The following is a 12,007-nucleotide window of genomic DNA, read 5'->3' on the forward strand; positions in this document are numbered from 1 at the left end:
CTCTCTAGCACCAGTGCAGTGTGGAATGAAAGAGCCTTCTCTACATCTTAGTCTGTAGTTGTCTTAGTGAAATTTGGAATAAAGTAGTATGTCTTCAATACAAACATACTGTGCTCCTTGTAGCACTGACTCTGTTCACTTGTGATTTTTTAAGGAGATTGATAAATAGTATGGTAAAGAACTGAGTGTACCTTTTTATATTCCTTCAGCAACACCAATATTTGTTTCTACTTATGTACTTACCTGTTTCTTCTTTCCTGTTTTCCTTCAAGCCAAGAATAATTAATGCAGAATAATAGTAAAACTCTTAAGTTTATCAGTATCGTGTTTGTCCACCATCATTTGAAAATTTCCCTGTTTCCTTATCATGAGCTTTTTAAAAAGACTTCCTGCTTGTGTCTGGCATGGAATGTTTATAAGTTCGAGTTTTTTTTTAAGTATACACCACATTGTTCTGAAAAATATTTGCAAAAGCTTTTAAACTACGTAGAAGACAATGTGGATAAAAATAAAGTGAGAGAGCTGGTCATTTCCCGCTTCATCATGTTTATCCGCTTTCTGCTCTGCCCACCTTGGTCTTGGTGATGCAGCCTCCCTCTGTACCCCATGTCCTCTGGAATGCGCCCACAGCCTCATCTGGTTCACCAGTGGCTCTCGCTCTGTCTCCTGCCTAAAACTTGACTTACCCCGGGCACTTGCTTCTCCTGCAGCCCTCTCAAGAATGCTGTTGCTTCTTCCCACATTCCCTGGACTGTACTGTCACTTCCCACTTCCCCTCTCAGACCGTGACCCCTTTCTGGACACTCTTCCTCTGTTTTGCTGCCATCTCCCTGCCTGCTCTATCCCTCCTCATTTTAGTACCTGGCTCACGGTTATCCACTTTGGCCCAAATCCTACTGCTGTCCTTGTTGTCCTCATCCCCTGTGTGGAGAATCCATCCAGCTTCTGGGTTCCTTCACCTCCTCAGATCCAGTGACATTCGCCTCACTTCACTTCCGTGACCCACACTTCGGGCTTCACCCTGAACATTTCTCCACCACTGAAATGTGAACTCGTACTTTTTCACTAACACCTTGTGTTTCTGCACATCCCTTTCTCAGTTATTCCAACTGCATCCGTTACTTGATAAGCTCTTTTAATCTTTACTTTCTTCTCTATTCAGTTTTCATTTCCAATCATCACTTCAGCTACTCTCTTGCCAACATCCTCAAAAGCTGTGACTCACTGTCCTTTCATTGGGCCCCCTGGAAAACCCCAGCCCTGATGAGCCCAGGTTTGCACTTCAATGAGCTGTGCCCTCAGATTGGGTTGGCACCACTGCAAGTCCACTTTCTTTCACCTCGCCTGGGCTCTCAGGGCTGTCAGAAGGGGAGAAGACTGCTGTTGACTAGACACTGAAGAACCAGCAGTCAAAGCATCCCTTATCCTTTATTTACTTCACTGAGTGGGAGGGGTTCTTGATGAGATTTAATTCCAGGGTAGTTAAAAGCGGTGACTTGGTCCAGGAACAGGACTCCTGGTCCCTGTCTGTGTGTATTTAGTGAGGAAAATTTAGGAAACTAAATTCAATATACATACAGTATTGACCTATGAAAACATAATTACCAACAGTGAAAATCTTGGTCTTTCAGCCCTACTTTCTTGAGAACTTTGAGACCACAAGGTTGTGAGAAGTTAGTGAAGAACTTTTGGAAGGAAACAGTTACTGGTTTCATGTATATTTTTAGTGATTAAATGAAAAAAATATCAGTTTATAGAACTGAAGATCTAAAATAATAGCTGATACTTCTTTTTTTCCCCCCAACAAGACATTGTTTATTAATCAGAAGAGCAGCAAGGATAATTCTGCTTTAGATTAAAAGCTGCATTTCAAGGGCCCAAGTTCAGGCTTCCCTGGTGGTTCAGTGGTAAAGAATCCACTTGCCAATGCAGGGAATGTAGGTTCGATCCCTGGTCTGGGAAGATCCCATGTGCCACGGAGCAGCTAAGCCCCTGCACCACAACTACTGAGCCTGTGCTCTAGATTCTAGGAACTGCAGCTACTGAGCCCATGCTCTAGAGCCTGTGCTCCACGGCAAGGGATGCCACCACAGTGAGAAGCCTGTGCACCGCAACTAGAGAATAGCCCTCACTCACTGCAACTAGAGAAAAGCCCACACAAAGCAATGAAAACCCAGCATAGCCATAAATAAACAAATATGTATATATATAAAAGGTCCAAGTTCTGTTTCCAGGTTCTCTAATAGGAGTGATGAGGCTAGTACCTATTGCCATCTACTTTGTAGAAGTCGCAACTTCTACAGAGAGCTGTTACATGCTTTGTCTGATTTGATCTTCACCCAAACTCATAAGATCAGAGCTTCCAGCAATCACATTCCCAATTTGAAGAATTTGGAAACTAGGACTCTGAGTATAGTGACTCCAAGTCACATGCTAAAGGCGTGCGTAGGACTATAACTCAACCGACTGCTCTTAAAAATCCTTCCCATCCTTCTATTTCTACTTGAGAAACCATATATTCTGTATGTTAAGGATGCAGACTCTTCACATGACTTGGGTTGAGACCCCAGCACACCTACTTGCTAGGTATCAGATCTCAGGGAAGTTACTTACATCTTCAGTTTGCTCATTTGTAAAGTGGATTAAATGATAGGACTTAACTCATAGGGTTGTGGTGAGGATTAAGAGTTAATACATGCAAAATGCTTTAATGCATTTCTAATGTGTTCCTTATGAACACTCAATAAGCTTTATTTTTTTTTAAGCTTTACTATTAATAGTATAAGGCAATTTAACATGGAAGCTTTCATGCTTACAAGGAAGTGAGTAAAATTATAGCTAAGACACTTCTAGAAAGCATTAGTCTGGCCCACTCTGTGGTTAGGACTATGAGTTGCTTGGAGCCCCGAAGGTCCTTCAGCAGCCCTGCTCTTCGAGGTAAGTGCAAGGAGCTGTGCTCTGCACTCACAAGTGGCTTTCCTTCTCTGCTGTGTTCAGTTCCATCATCTGTATCACGTTGTACTTTACAAAGCACTTTCACATAAACTTCTCATGAGTCCTTATTGTTCCTGTGAGATTGTACTCTCTGCTGCTGCTAAGTCGCTGCAATTGTGTCCGACTCTGTGTGACCCCACAGACGACAGCCCACCAGGATTGGTAGGAATTTTATATGAAGTTTGGGACTGAAAGCCAGGGGGCCAGGGTTTTGAACCCCCACCTCTACCTCCTGTTCACTCAGGCTGAAGTTTAGGATACAAGCTGCTTCAGCAGTGAGAGCTATCCAGCCTTATTGTTACTGAGTGAAACACAGATGTTTAGTAAATTTGCAAAACTGTTTTAAATAATTCAAAATATGTATTAAATAATTTAATATGATTTAAAAATTAAATATATTCCAGAGGAACTAAATCAATAATTTCTAATGATTGATAACATAATATATTCAAAACCAATCCTCACAAGGGATTAAGAGGTATAAATTATTATACATGTAATAAATAAGTTACAAGGATATACTGTACAGCACAGAGAATATAACCAATATTTTATAATAACTTTAAATGGAATATAATCTATAAAAATCTGAAACACTATGTTATATACCTAACACTAATATAATATTGTAAATCAGCTATATTCAATTTTTTTAAAAAGACCTAAAGCTAGTCAATGTGAAGTGCAGAAGAGTAATATGTACATAGCTTTCACTGAACTGTTTCATCCACAGCAGGTTGGTCAGGTAACAGATAAGCTGCTGCTGTAACAGATAACAGTCTCAACAGCTTAACATGATAAAGATGTATTTCCTCCTCACTCTCAAGATAATTCTAAAACAAGGTTCTTTCCAACTAGTGGCTCTACCATTCTCCTGGACAAGGGTCAGCAAACTTTTTCTGTAAAATGCTAAACAGTAAATGTTTTAGGCTTTGGGGGCCTTACGTTCTCTACTGCAACTACTTAACTCTGCTGTTGAGGACGAGTATAGCCACAGACCATATAAAAACAAATCACTGTGATTGATTCCAGTAACACTTTATTTATGGACACTGAAATTTGAATTTGATATCATTTTCAGGTGTCACAAAATATTCTTACTCTTTAATTTTCGACTATTTAAAACGTAAAACCATTCTTAGCTCACAGGCAGTACAAAAGCAGGCAGTGGGCTGGATGTGACCTGCAGGCCAACACCTGCTCTAGGGTCTCCTCCGAGTCCTCAGAGTTGATCTCTGCATCCTCTGTACCCAGGTGGTGATGAAGGATCTTGTAGGAGATTTTAGGGGCCAGTTGTGCTCCCACACCACCCTTCCCCCATTTCCTTGACCAGAATTAGTTACAGGCCCTACTGGGATATAAGAGGTCTAGAAAGTACAGCCTCCTATATGCCCAAGAAGAAAATGACATGGTGTGGGGAAGAAACGGCAACATATTTGCCATCAAATAATTTTTCTATATTTTCCATTCTTCTTGCCTTTCTTTAAAATATTTCTCACTTTCCTTTTCCCTTCCCCAGCCAGGTGGTTCATCATTTCATACTGTTTCAGTATGACCTTTCTTTAAATATTTCTTCAAGTATTTCTTCTTTATCTTGAAGCTTTTCTTGACTCATCTAACCAAAAATAATATCTTTCCTTTGAAGCACCAAAGAACTTCTCTTATCATTTACCTTACCTTACATGGTGAATACTTGTGAACTTTTCTTCTTCCCATCGCTAGGTTATAAGATCCTTGAGGGTTGTGTTAGTGTTAGTCGCTCAGTTGTGTCCAACTCTTTGCGACCCCATGGACTGCAGGCCACTAGGCTCCTCTGTCCATGGAATTCTCTAGGCAAGAATACTGGAATGGGTGACCATATCCTTCTCCAAGGGATCTTCCCAACCCAGGGATTGAACCCTGGTCTCCTGCATTGCAGGCAGATTCTTTAACATCTGAACCATCACGGAAGCCCTGAGGGTTGGTACTACACCGATTTTGAATTACAGTTTTCTTGAAATGAAACTCATATGTGATGAAATTGACCCATTTAAAGAGTACAATTCAACATAAAATGGTGCAGCTGCTATGAAAAACAGTATGGCAGTTCCTTCAAAAATTAAAAATAAAATTATCATACAATCCAACAATTCCACTTCTGGGCATATCCAAAAGCACTGAAAGCAAGAACTCAAACAGATATTTGTCCACTCGTGTACATAGCAGAATTATTCCCAATAGTGGCATAATGGCAACCCAAATGTCCATTGACAGATGAATGGACAAACAAAATGTGCTACATATATATATATATATATTCAAAGGGGTAATATTCAGCCTTAAAAGGTGGGGAATTCTGACACATACTACATGAATAAACCTGAGGCTCCTCTGCTAAGTGAAATGAGCTAGTCACAAAAGGACAAATACTATTTGATTCCACTTATATGAGGTATCTAGAGTACTCACAATTATAGAGTATAGAATGATGATTGCCAGGGAGAGAAATGGGGACTTCTGGTTTAATGAGCACAGTTTCAGTTACAGGATGGGAAGAGTTCTAGAGATAGATGGTGCGAGATGGTGCTGGTTACACAGCTTTGTGAATGTGCTTAATGCCACTGAACTGTACACATAAAAATGGTTATGATGTTAAGTTTTATGGTATATGTATCTTATCATAAAACGTTTTTAAGATACATAGTAACAATGTCACCAAAAAAGGAGCACACTTAAGTTGTTTTTAGATATTTGTAAAGTTGTCCAACCATTGCCACAATTTTATTTTACTTTTTTAGACTTAAAAAAAATTTTTTTTTTAGTTTTTTGGCTGTGCCCCATGGCCTGTGGGATCTTAGTTCCCCAACCAGGGATTGAACCCATGCCCCCTGCATTGGAAGTGTGCAGTCTTAACCACTGGATTGCCACGGAAGTATGCCACAAACAATTTTAGAACCTTTTCATCACCCTAAAAAGAAAACCTGTACCCAGTTTGTAGCAGTCATTCCTCATTGCCCTTCCTCCCAGCTCCTGGCAACTACTAATCAATTTTCTGTCTCTATTGATTTCCCTATTGTGAACATTTCATACAAATAGAATCATATAACATGTAACTTTTTGTGTCCAACTTTAACTTAGCATATGTTTTTTAAGGCCCATCCACACTATCGGATGTATTATTTACTTTTACAGCTGAGTGATTTTTCCGAAGGAGAGATATATTGTCCATGCATGCTCAGTCGTATCCAATTTTTTTGGACCCTATGGACTGTAGCCCTCCAGGCTCCTCTGTCCATGGGATTCTCCAGGCAAGAATACTGCAGTGGGTTGTCATGCCCTTCTCCATGGGCGTCTTCCTGACGTAGGGGTCCAACCTGTGTCTCCTGCCTTTGCAGGTGGATTCTTTACCACTGAAACCACCTGAGTAGCCCAGAAAGAGATGCTGCTGCTGCTAAGTCGCTTCAGTCGTGTCCGACTCTGTGCGACCCCATAGACAGCAGCCCACCAGGCTCCCCCGTCCCTGGGATTCTCCAGGCAAGAACACTGGAGTGAGTTGCCATTTCCTTCTCCAATGCATGAAAGTGAAAAGTGAAAGTGAAGTCGCTCAATCGTGTCCGACTCTCAGCGACCCCATGGACTGCAGCCTACCAGGCTCCTCCGTCCATGGGATTTTCCAGGCAAGAGTACTGGAGTGGGGTGCCATTGCCTTCCCCGGAAAGAGATACTACCTTTTGTTTATTCGTGTTGATGGACATTTGGCTTGCTTCTTCTTTTTAATTTAATGTTACTTATTTGGCTGCGCCTGGTCTTAGTTGCAGCACGCAGGATCTTCTAACTTTGTTGAGGTATGTGAGGATGTGAACTCTTAATTGCAGCATGTGGGATCTGAGAAGGGTTCAAACCCAGGCCCCCTGCACTGGGAGCATGGAGTCTTAGTCACTGGACCACCAGGGGAGTCCCTGGCTTATTTCTTTTTTCTGGCTATTTTGAATAATGCTACTATGAACATTTGTCTATAAGTTTTGTGTGGACGTATGTCTCCATTTCTCTTGAATTATGTATATAACCACCTACTTACCTACTCATATGGTAACTCCATGTTAAACATTTTGAGGAACCTCCAACTTGTCTTCTACAGCAACAGCACCATTTTACAATTTGCCATAGTGAATCAATTTCTCCATATTCTCACCAGAACTTGTTATTATCTGTCTTTTTAATTATGGCTATCCTAGTGGGTATGAAGTGGTAGTTCACTGGAATTTTTGTCTATATTTCCAAAATGACTGGTGGTGTTAGGCATCTCTGTATATGCTTATTGGCCATTTGTATATCTTCTTTGGAGAAATGTTTATTAGATCCTTTGCCTAATTTTAAATTCAGTTGTCTTTTTACTGTTGAGTTCAAGTTCTTTATATATTCTGATACAAGTACCTTGTCTGATATATGATTTGAAGACATTTTTTTCCCATCCTGTGGGGTTTTTTTCACTTTCTTTTTTGTGTCCTTTGAAACACAGAAGTTTTTAATTTTAACGATGTTCAATTTATCCGTTTTTTTCCCTTTGACTGCTTGTGTTATTGATGTCATTTCTAAGAAATCATTGCCTAATCCAAGGTCATGAAGATTTCCTCATAAGAGTTTTATAGTTTTAGCTCTTGCTTTGGTGTTTGATCATTTTAAGTTAATTTTTATGTATGGTGTGAAGTAGAAGTTCAACATCGTTCTTTTATGTGTGAATATCCAGTTGTCCCAGCACCGTTTGTTGAAAAAGTCTATTCTTTCCCCATTGGATTATATTGGCACCCTTGTTAAAAATTGATTTTCCATACATGTGTGAATTTATTTCCAGACTCAGTTCTATCTCGTTGATCTATGTGTCTGTCCTTTATGCCACTATCACACTGTCTTGAATACTGTAGATTTGTCAAAAGTTTTGAAATTGGGAAGAATGAATCTTAAAACTTTGTTCTTTCTTTTTCTATACTGTTTTGGCTATTCTGCATTTCTTGTATTTCTATATGAGTTTTAGAATCAGCTTGTTAATTTCTGCACAATACCAGTTGGACTTTTGATAGTTATTGCACTGAATCTGCAGATTTACTTGGGTAGTATTGCCATCTTAACAATATTGTCTTCTGATCCACGAACATGGATCTTTCAATTTATTTAGGTTTTCTTTAATTTCTTTCAGTAATGTTCTTTGGTTTCTCATGTGCAAGTCTTAAAGTTCTTCCTCAAATTTATTCTGAAGTATTTTATTCTTTTTAATGCTATTAAAAGTGGAATTGTTTTCTTAATTTCATACTTAGATTGTTTATTATAGAAATACAATTGATTTTTATATATTGATCTTGCACCCTACAATCTTGCTGAACTTGTTTACTATTTCGAATAGTGTGTGTGTGTGGATGCTTTTTATTGTTTTACCCCCTGGAGCACTTACTACAGTTCCTAACATTAACTAGTATTCAATCCACCTGTAGTCCTTGAGTTGCTATCCCTGAATGCACGTTTCCACAGAAACCTTCCATTCACTGAATAATTTCCCATTTTCCAATACCATCGACTCATTCTTCTTCTCTTTCACTCTTATCTGCAGGCTTAGGAACAATGGGCCGAGGCATTGTCATTTCTTTTGCAAAGGCCCAGATCCCCGTGATTGCCGTAGAATCAGACAAGAAACAGCTAGAGATTGCAAGCAAGATGATAACCTCCATCTTGGAAAAGGAAGCATCCAAAATACAGCAGAGTGGACGCCCTTGGTCAGGACCAAAACCCAGGTTAACTACATCTATGAAAGAGCTCAGTGGTGTAGATTTAGTCATTGAAGCAGTTTATGAGGACATGAACCTGAAGAAGCGTGTCTTTGCTGAACTATCAGCTGTATGCAAGCCAGAAGCACTTTTATGCACCAACACTTCAGCCCTGGACATTGATGAGATTGCTTCTTCCAGTGACCGTCCTCACTTGGTCATTGGCACCCACTTCTTCTCACCAGCTCATGTCATGAAGTTGTTAGAGGTTATTCCCAGCCGATTCTCTTCCCCCACCACCATTGCCACGGTTATGAATTTATCAAAAAAGATTAAGAAGATTGGAGTAGTTGTAGGTAATTGTTTTGGATTTGTTGGGAATCGAATGCTGAGGTCTTATTATGATCAGACATACTTCTTATTAGAAGAAGGCAGTAAACCAGAGGAGATAGATGAGGTGCTGGAAGAGTTTGGTTTCAAAATGGGACCTTTTAGAGTGTCTGATCTTGCTGGGTTGGATATAGGTTGGAAATCCCACAAAGGGCAAGGTCTTACTGGACCTACATTGCCTCCAGGAAGTTCTGCCCGGAAGCGAGGCGGCCAGAGATATTGCCCAATTCCTGATATGCTGTGTGAGTTAGGACGATTTGGTCAGAAGACAGGTAAGGGTTGGTACCTTTATGATAAACCCCTGGGGAGGATTCACAAACCTGATCCCTGGCTTTCCCAATTTCTGACACAGTACAGGGAAACGTATCACATCAAACCACGTATCATTAGCCGGGATGAGATCCTCGAGCGCTGCCTATATTCACTCATCAATGAGGCATTTCGCATCTTGGGAGAAGGGATGGCGGCTATCCCAGAGCACATTGATGTTATCTATTTACACGGGTTTGGATGGCCAAGGCACAGGGGTGGGCCCATGTTCTATGCTTCCACAGTTGGGTTGCCCACAGTGCTAGAGAAGTTGCAGAAATACCACAGGCAGAATCCTGATATTCCCCAACTAGAGCCTTGTGACTATCTTAAAAAACTGGCTTCCCAGGGAAACCTTCCTCTGGAAGAGTGGCAAAGCTTGGCAGGACCCCCCAGCAGTAAACTGTGATTCAGCCTTTCAGGTTTTGCCTTACCTGCTGGCATCAGGTAACACTCACTGAAATTCATAGAAACTAATCCAAAGAGATCCAAAGTAAGAGTGCTCTGAAATACAAAATGAAAGGAATAATCAGTTGGCTAAAACCCCTCTTTGGATCTTCTGTCTGATGATTCTAATGGGTCAAATCTTCAGGAATGTGCTTCTTATGCCAGGGATCTGTTGGTATCAGATAAATGATTTCAGTTGCAGTGAATAAACTTGTGTTAACATTGTAATAGCTAAGGAGAGAGGCTCAGGAATAAGTTGAGGTTCCCAGTTCCTTGATCATGTGAGAAATATGTCATCAATTATTAATTGATAAATGCATAAATTCATGTTGAGTCTTTCATCCTCACACACGTGGCAGTGATAGGAAATCTTATGGACCCTTCATTCAACAGATCCTCATTGTTCATCCCTAAGCATCTTGCACAACACTTAACAGGCCTAAAACCTGGAAGGGCAAGGAAGCCTGTGATAAAGCTTTCAGTTCGGAGTCTCAGAGGTAGAGCGGAGATGGTTGGCAGGGTAGGGTCCGCAGTAGGGGTCTCTATGCGTGAGCTTGGAAAGCTGCCCAGGGGGAGGCCAGGGGCAAAGTTTCAATGGCAGAAGGGTGTTGAAATTCAGACAAAACACAGTTGGGAGTTAGTGAGGAAACCACATACTTCAGACCAGAATGGGGAGTGAAAGGAGCTTAGAAAGTCACACTCAATATTAGCATTTCTGTCCAAGGCCCATATGTACAGTTGTCCTTGCTGCTTGCAAGAGGCTCAGTAATGTCTGATGATGATTTCCTCAAGACCACTAGATGTCTTTATTTACTCTTCTATTCAAGCAGCAGTAATGGAAAGTAAAGTCTGGGAGACTGTGAAGGACAGGGAAGCTTGGAGTGCTGCAGTCCTTGAGGTCGCAGAATAGGACACAACTGAGTGACTGAACAACAACAGCAAATTGTTAACTTAGTGTAAGGTGGGAATCTCAGGGATCTAACCTCCTCTAATTCTGTGATAAAGTAATAATACCAGTTTCCTGGTCATGGGAAGCCTTTGTGATGTTGAGTATGAAATGGTTGAATCCTGACAAGTCTAAAATTATTGAAAAACAAATTTTGTGTAATTTTGGTATAAGAATTCTTCTCTTTTTACTTTTTGCCTTGTTTGGTTAAAAGTTGAGGGACTAGTCAACACAATAACTTGTACACAAATGTTTAGAGCAGAACTATTCATAACAGCCCCAAATTGGAAACAATCCAAGTGTCCATCAACTGATGAATGCATAAATAAAATGTAAACTGGCCATACAGTAGGATATTATTTAGTCATAAAAAGAAGAGAAGTGCTAATACATGCTACAGCATGATGAATCTTGAAAATATTATGCTAAGTGAAAAAATAGGCAAATCTATTGAGATAGAAAGCAGATTACAGTTTGCCAAAGGCTGAATGATTGGGGATAGGGAACAGGGTGTGGCTGCTGATGGGTACAGAGTTTCTTTCTGGGTTAATGAAAATGTTCTGAAATTATTGTTTTGATGGTTGCATAACTCTGTAAATCTACTTAAAACCATTGCGTTGTATACCCTAAATGTGTGAACTGTATTGCATGTGAATTATATCTTAATCAAGTTAATAAACAAGTAAGCAACTTGTTTACTTACTTAGGAAGTCTTGTGGACCCTTCATTCAACAGACACTCTGTGCACCCGTGAACATCTTGCACAGCACTTGGCAGATCAAGAGTCTGGAGGGGCATTAATCCAGCAATCCCTTGTCATATAAGGAAACAAATAGGCTTAGGTTATTGTCCTTCAGGGTGATGTGAATGAGTTGGTTTTTACAATATTTTCGCCAATGAACCCAAACAAAATTACCAAAAGTTCTAACAGAGAAATCTTGAATGAATATAGTACAAGTTTTCATTGTAAAAAGTAAACCAAAAACAAATAAAAAAACTTTTAGAATGTGCTTTGAATTGTAGTTCAATTTAGAATAATTTTTGAGATATATATTGTTGGAGTTTATATAATTAAAGAGATAAATAGAAAAAATTCCTGAAAATAGTAACTCTGCAAAGTAACTTAGTTTCAAGTTAATGTAAATTTGTTTCAAATTAATAAACACATAACTTTTTCTTCTTTAGA

General features: G+C 39.9%; 1 protein-coding gene across 1 annotated transcript in view; it reads left to right on the top strand.

The window, feature by feature from the left end:
• Positions 1 to 11,523, top strand: part of EHHADH (enoyl-CoA hydratase and 3-hydroxyacyl CoA dehydrogenase) — a 54,569-nt gene extending 43,046 nt beyond the window's left edge. Inside the window, exon 7 of the mRNA XM_061413711.1 lies at positions 8,576 to 11,523. Coding sequence (XP_061269695.1) covers positions 8,576 to 9,837 — 1,262 coding nt within the window. The 3' untranslated portion in view covers positions 9,838 to 11,523. The remainder of the gene's footprint in view (positions 1 to 8,575) is intronic.
• Positions 11,524 to 12,007: the final 484 nt, after the last annotated feature.

This window comes from Bos javanicus, chromosome 1, assembly GCF_032452875.1.
Source record: "Bos javanicus breed banteng chromosome 1, ARS-OSU_banteng_1.0, whole genome shotgun sequence".
NCBI classification, from domain to species: Eukaryota; Metazoa; Chordata; class Mammalia; order Artiodactyla; family Bovidae; genus Bos; species Bos javanicus.